This window comes from Sylvia atricapilla, chromosome 7 (assembly GCF_009819655.1).
Source record: "Sylvia atricapilla isolate bSylAtr1 chromosome 7, bSylAtr1.pri, whole genome shotgun sequence".
Classification (NCBI taxonomy): Eukaryota; Metazoa; Chordata; class Aves; order Passeriformes; family Sylviidae; genus Sylvia; species Sylvia atricapilla.
Window position 1 is genome coordinate 19333152 of NC_089146.1, and position 17875 is coordinate 19351026.

Here is a 17875-nt window from a genome sequence, read left to right on the forward strand (position 1 = left end):
TACAGTCCCTCTTTAATGGCAACACTGTTAGTTAATGGTATCCAAAAAATTGCCTCTGACGAAGGATGTGTGGAAGCATTGCAATAACTTTTTCCATGTTCGCTTCATGTATAAATTGAAACCCACCCACCCATACTATCTATGCACTAGGACAGGGATACATCTGCTTAGGCTGAACTCTTCTCCAGACAGAACCCCTCAGGCACACTTTGGAGCTCCAGGAACTTTACCAAAACATTGCCAAGACAGATCTTCAAACATTAAATTTACAATCTCTTTCAGTATAAATGCTGAAGACCTCCTGATATTAATTTTCAGGATTTTGCTGCTGATCCTTGTGCTTAGAAAGATAAGCACCTTAGACATAATAAAGACTAACAGCTAGCAACAAGAGAAAAGGCTTTCATTTTCTCCTACGTTCTTTCTGAGTGTTTCAGAAGCTCCTATATCCTCACCTTAGAGATACCAGAGGAGTCATGTTTATAAAGGATTTTTGAAAAACCTCAACAAATCCATAAACTACGAAACAGACGCCATGGAAGTTTTGGAACAGGTGTGTTTCTGCGGGGGAGGGAGTTCTCACCGTGCCTGGAATCATTCATGATCCTGCCCCATCCAAGCAGCATAACTGACATGCCAGTAATCTCCTGTCCTGCCTGTCATATTACACAACCAACAAAAGTCTGAGACACTAAAGACATTCCAAGCTGGAATAACTAGAAAAGATGGTGAAACGTGTCTTGAAATACTATATTTAATAAATTGTTTGACAAAGGAGAAACACTTCCGCAATAGACCTTCCCTCACTCCTCTACGCAAAGCACTGCAAAAAGCTTCTGTAATCCCACTAGTGCTTAAAAGTCAATTGAGATAATAAATGAAATAAAAGTATTTGCTGTATTTTAGTGAGGGGAATTGCAGGGAAACCTAATGATCTATACAAAACAGTCAGAAAGTGTAGGCAATTAGGTTTTTAAATTGTAGTTTTCTCTTGTTTTGGTATTGGAGAGCCAAGTTTTGGCCTTCACATAAATTAGTTCTTAGTTCAGAGCAAAAACCTTTCAAAAGCTATCTGTTAATATATATTTTATATATATATATATGTATATACATAAAATATAAAAACAAGAGTCATGCTGATGATCCACTGAAGGGAGGATAAAATGTTTACAGCTGCCTTGCACCTACATATTAGAGCAAATATTACATAACAGTCAACAGATGCCACTAAGTAAATGTTTGCAAGGGAGGGAAAAGCCATCAAAGCAAACATATTTTGAAACCCTGTTAATGGAGGCCTATGTACTGGGCCTAACTTTTAACATTATGCTTAGTTAATTGAACAATAACATTAATTTCCACACCAGTATTTCCATTGACACTGGACCAACTACAAGGAATAACAGGCAATTTACTAAATTCACCAGCAGACACTGTATACAACAGCTGACAGGTATTCTCTCAGACGTGAATGTTTTCTAAGTGGAACACTGAGAAAATACACCTCAGTTTTTGAATTAGAAGAGAAGAATATTTCAAGACACTTGCAGGCTCTCTCTCCTGGTTTTTTTTACTTTCTTTTTTATCCCATGCCCTCAAGCATTCCTCATTGGACCCCAGCTTTCTTTAAGGTTGGACTGACCAATAGAGGTCTAACAATAGTTAACATGACCCAGTCTCCTTCTCATTCTGCCACCTTAATCTGATCTTTCCAAGTTAGTATAGTCATTATTCTTTGCTATAAAGTTAACTATGCAAGCACACAAAGCCAACAAAACTAATCTGTGCACTATAACAATAACCAGACCTGCCAGACCTTAATACTTGTTTACATTAGTAATGTAAATTAGTAATCTAATTACATGATATTGCGTTTATAAGTGCAAGTCTAAATTACACAAACAATGCAAGGAATACAATTCTGGCATGCCTATGAAAAAGTTACATCTAAGGAATTATACTTATTTTAAGTATGAAGAGCTACCTTTTAGAAATTAGAAGCAACCTAGAGAGGATAAAACTCCTTTAAGTTCCATCAACTGCAGGGAGAAATGGAACCGAACACATTAGCACAACAACCTCCAATTCATTTTTTCAATTCCCTATCCAACAAGATTTCTTTTTTACTGTCATTCTCTAATCCCTCAATCCAGCCTGCTCTAATTCTTAAAACTAGCCCTATGGCAACCATAGCCCGGGGAGCGAGAAACCTGCCACAAGAAGTAGCTGAGTCTGTTTATTAGCACCAGCTTGTCAATTTTGTGTTCCTTTAGAATGTCCTCCTAAGCTAAAGCAGCTCTCCAACCCTGAGGTAAAATTTTCAGGTGACTCTTAACCCAGCACTGGAACAGCCCAGGATGGACTTTCTGTTACCAATAAACTAAAGTAGCAGATTTTTGTTGGCAGTATTCCACCTTTCAGTCTGACTGCAGGGAACTGTCAGCCTGCAGCTGCTGCTGTGCCCCTTGGAACCTTGAGTTTAATCAAGTAACCTGGGGGTAAAAGGATACCCATGAAGAGCTGGAAAATGCAGAAAAGGGGTATATAGCACAATTAATTGTATTCAGCCAAGCTCATAGTGTTAAAAATAGGGTAAATTATCATTGAAAGTTTTCCCATCCAACTAGTCCATGGCTTGCTAGGACAGATATTTAGAAAAAAACATTTCAGAACAATTGTCCGGGCTAGAGTTACAGTGAGTTGGCTGCCAGCATTTCTGTCTATGGGGCCTCTTGAATCAGACCCAGCAGAGGACTGAAGAAGCATCTGACCTGCACTAGTCTGGGCCATAAGGCCACATTCTTGTTTGTGGCTGGCAAAAACCATTAGTTGGAATTGAAAATTAGGACTTGCCAAAATCACCACGCTTCCCTGAAACACGCACTTGGCAAAGTGATGGTGGACATTAGCGGGAAAGGCTGAAGATAGGTTATAGTAGGTTACAGTTCTTGTCTCTCAAAACCTCTAACTCAATTGGGAAAGAGATCAATCAAGGTACGGCTTCTGCCAGTAAATGTCACAGGCTGTATTTAGTCTCTGGTGGGTGAAAGTGTAAAACAAAGGAAAAGGATTAATGAAATCTAGAAAACTTCACTGATGAAGAAGAAATACCTAACATTTTTGAGCTAGTGCCAGCTGTGAGGTGAACCCATTGTCCGTCTTAACAAAAGGATTCAGAAGAGAGCAGCTGTAAAACCCACCAGAAGATTATGGATTAGAAAACATGGGTTATTTAGGTTAGTTTAACTTAAACTCCAGGGCCTGGGGAAATTGTCTATTCAGAAAGTTATGAGCTCAAATAGTAAAGGCTAATGAGGTCAGGGCAACACTGAAACTTTATACTAACAGCATGCACTTGGCTAGGCACGAAATGTTCCTAAATAAAAAAAAAAGCCATAAGGTATAGGTCCATAGTGCCCAAATTCACACATGGCTGGGTAATCATCCTTGGATTAGCCCAACTTCAGTACATTTCAGGGTGAAGCAGGTAAGAAACAGGGGTCTATTAGCTTTAGGAACAATGCTGAGGAACCTGTGAAATGTGTAGAACAGTGCGTCCAATTCAAACAAGACAGGAATACAGTGGGGTAGAAGTGTTTATACAAGAAGTTTGTACAAGAGTAATGGAACTAACAGTCGGTGGTCCCAGCTCAGACTTCACTATGCATGGCACAGCTGGAAGACAGTAATTAGCACTTTTAGACAGCAATCCTCAAAGCCAGGCTAAATATACATTATTCTGGAATTATCTAAGTAGTACTGGCATAAACTAAAATTGGGAGTAATTCATTAGCTATGGTAACAGAATTATTAAAAGTAGCTTTCATAATAAACCGAAGGTTGCTGCCTTGGATCATGAACTATCAAGAGCTAAAAGCGAATATAAACAACTGGAGAAAAACCAGTCACACTGTCATAAAGAGCAAGCTCACTATGGCATTTGTTTGGGTACAGGCAGGGCTACTGTATGGTGCTTTTGTTCACATCAAAAAGGACTGCGATTACCCCTGCAGGTCAGCCTTCTGTCAGAACGAGCTTCATCCACATTTTTGAGAGAATTCCGGCCGGGCGAATTAAAAGGCAAGTCGGAAACTCACAAAATTTAAGACTGGTTACCGCAAGTGTGTTCCGTGAGTAAACCAGACACTGGACACAAGCTGCAGCTTCAGAGCAGCGTAAGTGAGCCGGGCTGTTTGTTCAGCACGGAGCACACCGTTTCCCATCGCCGGCCTCGCACAAAGCACACCACGAGCCGTGCCCAGACGCCCGGCGGCACTCACGACGGCCGCCCCCTCACAGCCCGGGCCCGCCACGGGGAGGCCGCGCCCCGCGCTCCTCACCGCCCCAACGGCCCGCCGGGCCTCAGCCAATCAGCGGCGCGCTTGCTGCGGGGCGGGCGGGAGCGGCCGTTGGTGGCGGGAAGCGGCGCGGCGCGGACGCGGTGGGTGCGGGCCCGGCCTGGCCCAGCGGGGGCGGCTCCGGGGGCTGAGGGGCTGAGGGGCTGCGGGGCTGCCGGGGCGCTGCCGGGGCGCTGCCGGGACCCTGCCGGGACCCTGCCGGGGCGCTGCCGGGGCGCTGCCGGGGCGCTGCCGGGGCGCTGCCGGGACCCTGCCGGGGCGCTGCCGGGACCCTGCCGGGACCCTGCCGGGGCGCTGCCGGGGCGCTGCCGGGGCGCTGCCGGGACCCTGCCGGGGCCCTGCCGGGGCGCTGCCGGGACCCTGCCGGGGCGCTGCCGGGACCCTGCCGGGACCCTGCCGGGGCGCTGCCGGGACCCTGCCGGGACCCTGCCGGGGCGCTGCCGGGACCCTGCCGGGGCGCTGCCGGGACCCTGCCGGGGCGCTGCCGGGGCGCTGCCGGGACCCTGCCGGGGCCCTGCCGGGGCGCTGCCGGGACCCTGCCGGGGCGCTGCCGGGACCCTGCCGGGACCCTGCCGGGACCCTGCCGGGGCGCTGCCGGGACCCTGCCGGGGCGCTGCCGGGACCCTGCCGGGGCGCTGCCGGGGCGCTGCCGGGGCGCTGCCGGGACCCTGCCGGGGCGCTGCCGGGACCCTGCCGGGACCCTGCCGGGGCGCTGCCGGGGCGCTGCCGGGGCGCTGCCGGGACCCTGCCGGGGCCCTGCCGGGGCGCTGCCGGGACCCTGCCGGGGCGCTGCCGGGACCCTGCCGGGGCGCTGCCGGGGCGCTGCCGGGACCCTGCCGGGGCCCTGCCGGGGCGCTGCCGGGACCCTGCCGGGACCCTGCCGGGGCCCTGCCGGGGCGCTGCCGGGACCCTGCCGGGGCGCTGCCGGGGCCCTGGCGTAGTAGCCGAGTGCTGGGAGAGCTGCGAGGGAAACGCGGCTCCCACTGAGTCAGTGGTAACGACAAAAAACAACTTGCTCGGAGAAGTTTGAACAACAACGCGGAGCGGTAAAATCAGCCCTGAGCGTTTGTCCTGTGAGTTATACTTGCCGCCGTTGCCTCCCGTGTCCTGACGCTGCATCTGTTCTCTTACAGGTTTGCTACAGCGCTATGAGTAATGCGCAGGCGGAAGATGAAGTATCGCTCTTTGAAAAAGATATGAAAGAGTTTTGGATCCAGTTTAAAATCAGTTACGGCACTGAACAGAACAATCAGACTTCAGCGCTGAGAGATTTGTGCAAACAGACTATTGAAGCTCTTTCAAGTAAAAAACACAAGGCTTTATGTTCCTGTTATCTCTCCTTTTTGCAAGTGATCATCAAACTTCTTCAGATAACTGAAATAACTTTCCCTTACAGAGAAATGGTCCCAGAAGCTGAAAGAAGAGGACCCGATGATTGACAAAATTCAGGAGTATAACAATGGTACGGTTATTTATTGTATCCAACCTTTATAAAATTAACTTAATACAGCTGAATAGTATGTTTAACTTCACATTTAAAAAACTAAGTAATAACATCAGAATAAAGACAGAATTATACCCAAACATAATCGGTTGGTTACAGTGTAAATTTACAATGTAAATTTCAAGTCGAAAGCAATTTGTTTTAAAACTTCATTGATGGTGCAAAAATATAGACGTTTTCTGCATAGAGCATGAGTATTTAAAACAGTTGAGTATCAGAATTTTCTGACTGCAGTAGGAAAAGTAAATTGAATTGCTCAGTAAAACTAAGTATTGTGAGGTTATTTATGCCTTTTCCATATTAGTAAGAGAATACTTTCAGCTCATCAGTCTAGGGTTAACTTGTCTGAATTTTGTAAACTTCAGAATATCAGGTAAAAAATTATTGGAACTCTCATATCAGTCAGTGTTTCCATTCTTTCTTTCTGGTATTATCTGTCGGCAGGAATCACGATCTTCATACTTTGAAGGTGTATAATAGTGAAACAAATTTTATCTGATTAAAGTAGCAGTGCAGCTGCATACTTTATAGCTTCTCTTAGGAATAACTTTCACTTCAAGCTTTAATTTGATGCTCTTGGTATAGCTAAGGTGACTTCTCTCTGCAGCTAAAGTACCATGCATTCCACTGTGTTTTATTCATGTAAATAATTTCAAACTACTAAAGTTTTAAATAGCAGGGACATACTTAACTGTGTATGTTCATATTTTCTTGCCTCTGTTCAGAGATTGTCCAGCAGAGCAAATACATAGCAGAAAAGGAGGAGCAGTTGACAGAAATAAAACCAAAGCTAAATCAAGAAGAAGAACAGCAGAAGAACTTGAATGACAGCATCCAAGAGCTTAAAGAAGAGTTGAAGAAGAAAATGGAAAGTAAGTAAGAAAAGGATAGTGAGTAAATAGAAGGAGGGGTTCTGTTCAACACTTGCTCTTTATGGGTTTTCTGCTGTTCTAAATCGTTTTATGTGCTTGTTTTGCCTTTAATTCATACTTAAAATGGATTTTACATTCTAGTAAAATCTTCTAAAAGTAACGCTGCCAAGGAGAAAGTGGAACAAGTGAGCAAGATTAAAACACTGTTTGAAGAGCATCTTGGATTGGAGATGCGTAGAATTCACGGTAAGTTTCTGTATTTTCCACAGTGTCTGTGGGCATTGATACAATGTGGTTCATGTTGGATTGTGCTGTGAAGGGCCCATAACTTACACACCTGATCAGCTGGCTTAGCCCAGCGACTACAATTGTCCCTCAAATGGCAAAATATGCTGAAATGCATTTGTCTTGCAAAGAGACCAGGGTAGCTTAATTTGTCAGTGTTCTAAGAATATTAATTGAAACTAACTTTGTATTGTGATTTTAAGTCATCATTGTGACTCTGTAGCAGAGGTTAATGGTTTTAATTAACTCTGTGTTCATTTTAGATGAGCAGTTACAGTTTATATTCAGACATATTGACCACAAAGATCCTGACAAGCCATATATATGTACCATTTCTATAAATGGACAAGGGGACTATGAAGGTATGTGAATTTTGAATACTTAAATAAGAGGACTGAATCTGACACCTCTGTTAGAGAGAAGGAGAGGAGGGAAGTGAAGTTCAGTTGTAATCTTTTATCTTCCAATTTCTGAATGGAAAATCTTGCCGTGGTAATATTATTTCTTTTATTATGTTATCTTGTTAACTTATATGAAAATTCAACTGCATATCTTCACTGCTCTCCATTTGGGGAGATGCTGTTAACTTTGTACCAAGCAAAGCAGGAGAAGGAGGATATAGAGACATAAGGATGCATCATTTTGTAGTTTGTTTCTGCTACAGTGGGTGTGAATGCTGACAGGCATATTTCAACTTGTTCCAGAAGCCTAGAGGGCAGAAAAAGGGTGATGTAGGTGAAAGAATAAAACTTGAAATCCAGCATTCCCCTTCTATAAATCTTTTGGATTTCAAAGCTGGTTTGGCTATATGGATCTTACTTAGTTATGGAATTTAAGTGCTGGATAGCTTCTAGACAGACCTTTTTGGGGCTCTGCCATGCTTCCAGGTAGGAACTGAACAGATTCCTGGTTTTACTAGTTCACATTTCATTTCAACATTTAAACTGTTGAAGTTAAAACTCTATCACATGCTGGGCTACATCAGTTTACAATCTGCTTGCCTGCAGAGCAACAAAATGGTTTAGGAATGTGTTTCAGATTTTGAGCAGGCTGTGGATTCCTGGGAATTGCTGTAACAATTCAGATGGGAGCAAAGCACTGGGTGGGAGGTCAGCAAATGAAAAATCCTGTTAATGTTCTTTGAGGCTTTCTCTTTGTGGGAAGAAAATGAGGCTACTCAAAAATAAATGCAGGTGGAAGCTAAGACATAAAAAGAAAAAACTACATTAGTATTTCTTAGGTGTGGAAAACCACTGATACTGATGTATTTTTTTAATAGTAGTCTAATCTTTTGCTAATTTGTGTCATTATAGTGACTTCCTGTACTCCTCCTCTGGACTGTATTGCAGAGTTACAGCTCAAACTGAGAGAAACTAACAATTTTTCTGCATTTGTTGCCAACATCAGAAAAGCTTTCACTGCTTTATCATATAAACAGTCTGCATGAAACTAGTTTATACCTCTTTTTCTGGGTGTAGAGCACTCTTCTTCCTGTTGGTGAAATGGTGTATTTATCCATGACTGACTCTTACTTTCTAAATAAAGATAATAAAAGCAGTATTTTAGTCCACTGTTACCTAGACACATTTTGGGTCATTCTTGGAACAACAGTATCACCAACTACTGCCTTAACTGATTGTCTGTGGACATTTTTGATCCAGGACATGCATTAATGATATAATGATTTGTGTTTAGCTATCCCAGGGAGATAAGCAAAATAAAGTACCTTCTGTAGTTTGTGTATCTTTTCTGAAAGCATTGATGTGTGTTTCAGGTTCCTGTGTCATTGAAATAGGCCTGAAACATATAAAAACAAAAAGTGTGTTGAAGCTTAGCACTTCAGTTACTTGTGTCGTAGCTTATTGCCTTGATTTTTACCCTAACTTGTGCTCTACAGTGCTAGCATTTCTGTTCATGCATGGTTGTTTTCCTTCTGGTCTGTTAAACTTTGTCATTGGAAATCTTTTGACATTGCAAAGCCTGAAGTATAATATATTAATGTATGAAATATAGTGGTGACAGATAAATCATGTGTGTATTTTGCATCTTATCAAGAAGATTGTTACTACCACAGTGCTCAGCTTTGACTTAAAATACTCTTTTTCTATCTTGTAAAGTGTTTTCATTTTTACAGAAATATAAAAGGACTGTTGCAATAAGAAAGAAAATGCTTCATTTGATGATATACCATAGTTCAAATAAAGTCTTGACTAATTTCAGTCCTAGAAATTCTAGTGAATCAAAAACTAATATGTAAGACCTAGTCACTTAGGTATATTTAAATCTGCTGATCAGATCTGATCTGATCTGATCCGATATTCTCAGTACAGTTGGAAGTATTTCCCAGTCAGATGTGAACTGTATTTTAAATCACTTAGTTTGTCTAAACTTAACCATACAGCTTGATGGATTCACCATAGACTACACCCTTCTAAGAGTGCAACATAACAAAAAAAAAGTAAAAGATAAAATCTTCTATTTCTTCTACCCTATGGGGCATAATTTTCTGGTTTCTAAATAGTGCATCGTTTTCCTTGGTGTGCCCTATTGATTTTTTTTCTTGTGGTAGAGCCAGTTGTACACAAAGAGCAGTAAGAAGGGTAAAGGTGCCAACTGATTACACTGCAATTTTGGAACAGCAGGGAATTACTAAGCACTGCTATAGTGACAGCCCAAATCAAACAAATCCTCAGTTTCTGCTTTGTCCATGAGCCCTGTGTCCTCCCTGAGCATTCTGTAACTGGCAATGGGATAAAGAGGCAAGGGATGGGAGCCTGACTTCAAGGTTCTCATTGTTCATTAGTGTATTTGCTTCCTTTTCAATCAGATTAACAGGGATATTTAAGTTACAGGTGTTTTTTTCAACTAATTGCTTCTACCACTAAAAGAATGCTGTAGGCATTTTTATGGATGTCAGTTGACAAGCCAGGAGTTTAAAAAAATGTATTGAGCCAGCACTTCCCATTTCTGTCATCTCTCCAAGGCATTATGGCTGCAGTTGGCATTTCTTCCTTGTACAGAAGCCCTTACCTTCCATGTGGGAAAGCCTGTCCCTTCTGGCTTCTCACTAAAGGCATTGCCCTCATATCCAGAATGACTATTCATTCTGAAGCATACCCTTGCCCTACTTCACCTGTTGGTGCCAAGCAACTCTGAGCTACTCAGAAAGTAAATTTCAGCATGCTGAACCAAATAGTTTACAGCTGTTGTATGAAAGCAAAAAGCCAGGCACAACACAACCACCTCATTTCCATGATTTTAAGTGGAGCTGTTTAATCATTAAGGGTGTATATATTGCACAGACACCCTCTGTAACATATGTGATTTGATCATCTTCACAGGAGAAAAACTGAAATGCCTTGAGTAATGAAAACAGATGTTCAAACTTAGTGCCATTTTCTTTTCTTGTTAATCCCAGGCATGAGTAGTTGGTGACAAAATGAATTTGTCAAAATTGCTATGCACAGAACATAAAATATGTGACAACTACTTTATTGGAATATACATTCTTAGAAATTATTTGCTAGAGAATATGATGTGCCTGGTTGTAAATGTCCTGTGCATATGCCTAAAGCAAGAAGTGTGAAATATTTATTGTGTGTAATATAAACCTTTACAACTCTTTTTGGAGCTAGAATAATGTACCTACTTATATTTGCCAGAGCAAATCAGACAGAGATCTTTACTTCCACTAAAACAGAGCCACACATTCTAAAAGTGGGTTAAAGCTAGGAGGGTGTATACAATAGATTTGCTTCTTTACATGCTCTAAAATATGATTGAAACTGGCCTGTGAGTTCCATGAAACAGCCTCATTCTAGTGGAATATCTGTCCTGACATTTTAAAACCTTTGTTTTAAACGTGCACTTAGTGCTTATAGAATGCCACACACCTAGATCTGTGATAATTTGGAATTTTCTATTTCTGTTTTCTATTTGTTATGAAGCTGCACAATACAGTGATGTCAAATAATAGTAAAGATGACCAGGATAACGCAATAGACTGACCCAACAGATGCAGTTATTGGGAACCCAGTGTGCTGGAGAGTACACAGGTACAGACTGAAATGTCCCAAAGAGCAGATGGGAAAGTTCTTGAGCTCAAAAGCAGCATGAAGCTTAGGGGCTGTGACACACAATCAGCTAATTCTGGTGCTCCATATATTAGCAGGATCTTAAGGCAGACACAGATTTTAAAGGTCAGTAAAGGCTTTTTTCATAAATCAGTTTGCCCAATGCTGAGCATTGCTTTCCCTTTCAAAGTGCCGACCCATACTTAGCTACCAAGGGACAAGTCTGAAATTCATGGGCCATGAGCTAATGCTGACCTTAGAGCAAACTGCTGCTGTACTGGTGCTCAGCACCTCATCAAATTTGCGCCATGTTGTAAAAATCTGCGGGAAATGTGTTGAATTTATGAGATACTGGAAATACACTATGAATTTAAAGACTGCTAGGAAGACAAAGTAATATTAGATGTTAATAGCATATGTGTTAAATATATTTAATCACTATTGTTTGTATGCTAGCTGGAGGTTAGATTTGAAAGTAAATCAAATTACTGTGAGAGTCCTTCTGGCTAACAGAACTGGTTTTTACACACCTATGCAAACGAGTGGAGGTGTTTAGTTTAGATGTATTTTGAAACACAAACAAGTATTGGCTACACTTGTGAAAATCAAAAAAGACATAGAAGTTACGTTATGCTTGTATCATACTCTCTTTAATGTGTCAATAAACTGAATTTATTAAGTACATTGAAACTGTCTAAATTAGTTTTGTCATTGTCTTACCATAACATTGCTGTGAACTCACTTGTGATTTATAACTTCAAAAGCCCTGCGGAACGTGACATAACAAACATATGCACACATAAATCAGTCCCACAGGCAGAGTAAGAGTATGTATTTTAACTGTGTGAATAAGCTATACTAAATGATTGTGGTATCAGTCTTACCCTTTTGAAAGCAGTAGTTGCAATTCAGCTACATGAGGCTTTTATTACTGAAGCAGCATTGTGTGCCTGAAGGGTTGGGAGGAATGGCTCTGATTGCCAGATGGTGACACTTCATTCTTTTAATCCATATTATCCCTAATATGACAGCTCTACACACAGAGAACCCTTTAGATTCCTGAGCTTATAACTACGTTGTTATAAGAAGAAGCAGAAGCAGAGGCAATGAAGCCTGATTTTTACAGATCTGTGGGTTTGTCCTTAAACAGTGCCTTTCTCTTCACTGAGAATCTCAGCTCTTCTTTTCAGTCTCAGGATCAGCCATAGAACCACTCCTGAGTTAAGCCAGTTTGGCCCCTGCTTTGCTGCTGCTAAAGCTGCAGGACACCAGTTGCACCCTGCCCATGCTTCATCCAGTGCATTGATCTGTGGCTCTCCTCTCTACCTGCCTGCTGACTTTAAGTACATTATAAGGACAGGGATAGCTGCAACACAATCTCCTTTTCAAATCTGGACTAACTGAGCAACACATTTGAAATAAGCTGGGGAGACTGACAGAAGCTAAAAATAGTGTTTAGTCATACAAGTATGTGGTGGTTTTTCATATGACATTTTTAATATATATATAAATAGTTATGCACTGAAATGATTAATTGAAATAAGATACAATTAGCGTCAGTGTGATTTGCTTCCCCTTCAGTCACAGCATGTTGAACAATGCTAATTGCTACTGACTCACCTGTTTTGTCTCTGATGGATAACCCTCTATGTGGAAACATGCTCTTTGACTGACTTGCCTCAATGGATTATTTTTCACTGGCTACTGGATCATGGGCTCAATTCTTCATTATCCATTATCTTCTACACCACAGCTTCAGCTGGAATAACTGGCTGGGCAGAGAAACAAGTCTGTTAGAACACCAGCTCTGTATCACGGTTTTGATGTAGAAGCATGCTACACTTCATACTGATGGCAATTGCAATTACCATGAAAGAATCCAGGCTTTTAAGAGAAGACTGCATACATTAACCTTTTGGCTAAGCGAGGAATAGGTCGAAGTGACAGGTGACCTCATGCGTGGTTTACTAGCTAAGTTATAGCACAACACATTAATGGCAATGCTTACTGCATAGGTTAAAAGCAGGCAAACTACTAATACTTAACTTCCCATGCTAAGCTAATGAGAGAAATTTGCTTATCTAACTTCATGTATGACACAGCCTCCTAATGGAAAGACAGTGCAGCAAATTGGTAATTGTGGTTTTTTAGTATTGTATCAGCGTGACTTCCTGGCCTGTATTTTCCTACGCTTGCAAAGGTAGATAAGCCGTGTGATAAGCCATGTTTCTAAAGGAAAGAGGAAAATACTCTTCTGGCATGTGATTGTCAATGCTGTCAACTGCAACGGTGCAGTAATTACCTGTCATTTTAGGCTCCAGCCTTCTCTAAGGTTAGTCCACAATTCTGACAGTCTGCTTGGGACTGCAGTACACTAGAGATCACCTTTACTAAATGTTGTGCTAATGGCATCCCACTGAATCAGAATATGAAATACACAGTCAATGTGCATGCAATTTCCATGAGAAAGATGGTTTACTGCTCTGAACTGATCCTGCTGTTTCCCTTTGCTGCTAGCAACCCCTTCTTCTTCTCCCAAATAATACAGTTGGCAGTTTATAATAGTTACCTGTCAAATCTTATAGAGGAGTTCTGTGCAAAACAGCTCTGTGCTGGATGCTTGGACAAATTGCAAGAGTAGTGCAGACCATCATACCTTAACTATCGGTAATCTCAGTGGTTCACACATTAACAAAAAGCCTTTGAAAAAATGAGATTCAGTTAGTAGGGAATTGGTATTGAAGTGGAACAGTTATTAAAAAAATTCACATGAAAAGGCAGCTGCTTCTAGTCTGGACAGCAGTCCTGCTGTTGTTTACATCCACCCAGTCCAGGGGGTGTCACTAGAGGCAACTTTCAATTCCTTTTCTGGAATTGAAATAGGATTAGTCTGTCCCATAAAGTAACAGCTATGGGCAGTGATCTCACTTGGGAGATAGCTTAGTGAGAAACCACATATTAAAATGAGATCCAGGAACACCTAAATCCTTTGTATGAATTAAGTTTAAATTAAGCTTAAATGAGAGACTAAACAAAAATAACTATGAAACAGCAAGCCTTTCTGGTGGGAAGCAGTTCCTTCAAAGATACCTTAGGGCAACAGTAATTAAATTTGCCATTACTGGGAGTTAAAAGGTGAGGTTATCTTTGTAATAGGCTCAGAAATAGGACATAAAATTGCTAGTTAGATTAATGTGAGAAAGCTGATGCAAGTTTAATTAAGGAAGGATCACATTTCATCTCTGGGTTTCAGGACTTTTTTTGTGAGGGGAGACTGCAAAAATGTTGGGTAAATATGCAAGAAATATGGCAGTCGTACAGGGACTTTGCTTGGTTGGAAAAGGGAGTAATAACCTGCGCAGTATTTTCTGAGACTACCTTACGCTTCGAAGTGTTCAAAAAGTATAAAAACCCTACCCACTATGGTGTTTTTTAATGTCTTTAAAAGAGCATTAATTTGGGAATGTAAATATGTGTTGCCAGCCAGTAGCCTAAAAGAATACATTACCTTTTCATCTAATCAGTGAAGTATAGCAGTAACCTTACAAGTAGGTCATGTTGCTTTTATGACAAAACCCACAACACTCAACTTCTAATACTTAATTTTATATTGCACTTTGCAGTGACTAAAAGCTAACAGTTTTGTGTCACATGTAAACAATTACCTTTGAAAGACAGAAGCTCAGGAACATGTCAGTGTTGCACAGAACTCTGCATTTAAGAAATCCCTCTACAAGAATCATCAGTGGCTTGGCAGACTTCCTCATCATCTTTAAATGCTGCACCAAAACCTGCCTGATAATGGTGTTTTGTAGGCTTTACTTTGGTGAGCTGCAGCTTTTCCTTAGGAGAACCACTGGATGAAAGAGGCTCTTTTCTCTCACTTCCACAAAAAGTTATTAGGTGGTGCTTTGCTCAATGACAGTTTCGCCTAAAAGAAAACATCTGAATGTCTATTTCTAAGAAACCCTGCTCACCTAGACTGAAAAGAGACAGCTTTTCCAACGTGGGCCCAGCTGGACATTCAGGAGTTATTACCATGCAAAATTTTGATGTTTAAATTGTAGAAAAATGTCCTTTTTTTTTTTTTTTTGGTAATGAAAATATTTTAATTTGGATAGAGAGAACTTGTCCTTCAAACACTTCCTGTTACAGTTTCATACAAGAAATAACATAAAATACTGCAGTGGTGAACAAAGCAAAGACACACTTGGATCTGTCCAAAAAGTGCTGGAGTCTAAAGTGTGGGTAACAATCTTTGAGCTAAAACAAAAGAAAACATTGGCTGTATCTCATAGAAAAAATAAGAAAACAAGAACTACATTTCTAATACTTATGTTTATTATGAAAGTGTCTCCAAATTAAAATAGCCAACAATACTGGTTGGTTCCAGAGATTTTATGAGGAATAATTATTCTCCGTATTAGAAAAAACCCCAAACCCAGTCAAATAAAAGACAAAATAACTCCCAAAGTTCCACACAATAGCAATACATGAAAGGACTTCTAGCTAGTGCATAACTGTATCCAGAACAGTGGAGTTCCTACACATCACTGCATTTCTGAAAGAGTTGCTCAAGCACAGGATTGTCATGAAAACACAGGTGAAAATGTGTCATCTGCCTCACCCTGACTGGCAGCAGTCAACATGCACATATGGTATGAGAGCTTGTGTAAAGTTAAACCTCAGAACAGCAAAAAGCTGAAGCTCAGCAAAAGCCAGAAAATGTGTTTTGTTGTGTCCATTTTAAGTCATGTAAGACAGTATTTTTTGCCTTTTGTTTGACACGTGTGATCATTTACATGAATCCAAACCTCCTTTCATGGTATTTCCTCCAGTTTTTTAATTGAAAGCAATTTCAAAGATTGAGAATTCTGTAGAGACACACTCAAACACTGTGTTTTCATTGCAACTACAATCAGAAATCTTTACAGCCTAAAGGCTATGCATGTACACCATCTTTCCAAACCTCCACTAGAGCTTTTTAAAAGAAAGAGAAAAAAGAATAATGTTGTCTTAGTGAAGTTCCCATTAGGTCTCTGTTCCAAATCAAAACCAGTCAAAACAAGTAATACAAACTGGTTTTGCTTCATGGTTTAAAGGCAACTGTAGTTTGCAGAACATTGAAGTTAGGCCTAAGAGGGTGTACATTACAAGAAGGGTAAAAAGTATTTAATACTCCTCTCCCACAAATGGCACAGGAAGTAGACAATAGGAGACATACAAAAATGAGTTGTAGCAAAGAGATTAAAAAAATACCAAAGCATCAGCTGTATAAAACCAATGGTAGCCCATATTTCTCTGAGATACAGAAGGCTGTGGTAATGAGAAGAATGAAATGGGCATCAGGCTTCCTACTAGAACACTGTGTAAAACACTGAGTGTCTCAATCAACCAGCATTGATCATCAGTGACGTGCTGCAGGGTCACAGGTTTTGCCCTCATGTCCTGTTCAGAACCCGAAAGTGATTTTCACCTGAATCAGATTTAAGACAAGAATCACTTCACTATAAGCAAAGCTTTAGTGCATGTACTTGGGTCTCAGAAAAAGCATTTGGCATTGGCAATCACGTGGTCACAGAATGGTGACAGGCTGAGGCAAGAGATACGAAGCTGTGACACCTGTACCAATTCTGCTGGAATCATTAAATAAATAACAGATAGAAAAACTACAAAAGGGCAACAAGGAAACAGCATGGGGCACTTTGGTATTTTAAAACTAGCACTACTTAACATCGATCAAGACCCAAAAGACTCCAATGTCCACCCTTGTTGTTTGATCAGGTATTTTTACCATTTTCTGCAATGTTGTTCTTTACGAAAAACAACTAAACAAAACCACCAACTCACCATGTACTTTTCTTTTGATACAAAATATGCCAATATGGGAAACAGCACACAAAGGGTAACCTGAATCTTATTTTACTATAATCTGGGCTGTCTAGGAGAGAAGACAAATTCTTACTATTTACTAATAAGCTCTAATTTAATAAATTTTCTACTTCAACATCTCAACCACAGTGTCATTTACTGTACTATAAACAAGGAGCATAGAATTCAAAGACAGAGAGGTTATAGAGTAAAAACTCTCATTTATAGAATTACTAAATGACAATTCTACAAAAGGTGTGAATATACAGAACCTTTTAAGGTCTCATATTTACCATGAACCATGCGAATAATTTCAGTCAATCTTCTAAAATATGTGCAATTAATCTCTAAATACTTGATGGCCTCCAAATGCACCTTGCTAAGCTCTTCATCAGAAAAGCAAACAAATTCAAATGAAAAAGGAAACAATTGCATGGCATTTTCTCTGCAGAACGGAAGATGAAGCCAAAGTTTTCACACCCATTAGTTAAAACAATTAATTAAAACACACTGCCATGTCTGATCACTAAATCATTTGGTCCTTCCTGCTAGAGACAGAAAAAAAGGTGAATTTTTAATTTTTATGATAAACCTCTAGCTTGACAGATCAGTCATTGTTTAGTAAAGATTGGTAAAGTTCTCAAGGTTTCCTCTTACCCTATTTCCCCAAATGTGTCATTTGAATCTCTTACCTCGCTTACTTTCCAGACACATCTGAATGAAGTTTATCCTAGACTGCTAAGAAAAGACTCCAAAAAGCCAGAATTATAGGGGACAAGTACGTCATTGGGTGTTAGCTGAACCAAGGCAACTGCATACATGCTTCAGTACATCACAGATGCAACTGATTTTAAACCTCAAAGGAAGAGTTTCAATCCCAGATGCACCATTCAAGAGTGGGGATCAAGGGAC

At 40.8% G+C, this 17875-nt stretch overlaps 1 protein-coding gene across 3 annotated transcripts; it reads left to right on the forward strand.

The window, feature by feature from the left end:
• Positions 1-4419: 4419 nt before the first annotated feature.
• On the forward strand, positions 4420-9238 carry SPC25 (SPC25 component of NDC80 kinetochore complex). 3 transcript variants are annotated; one of them, XM_066322860.1, is made up of 7 exons: positions 4420-4441; positions 5492-5660; positions 5755-5820; positions 6588-6734; positions 6876-6980; positions 7283-7381; positions 8333-9238. In XM_066322860.1, the coding sequence occupies exons 2-7, from the start codon at positions 5507-5509 to the stop codon at positions 8464-8466; spliced, it is 705 nt and encodes a 234-aa protein (XP_066178957.1). In that variant the 5' UTR covers positions 4420-4441; positions 5492-5506; the 3' UTR covers positions 8467-9238. The 3 variants fall into 3 exon arrangements, with proteins under 3 accessions (XP_066178957.1, XP_066178958.1, XP_066178956.1); XM_066322861.1 differs by having other exon boundaries at positions 4425-4445; XM_066322859.1 differs by lacking the exon at positions 4420-4441 and adding an exon at positions 5295-5404.
• The last annotated feature ends 8637 nt before the right edge of the window (positions 9239-17875 follow it).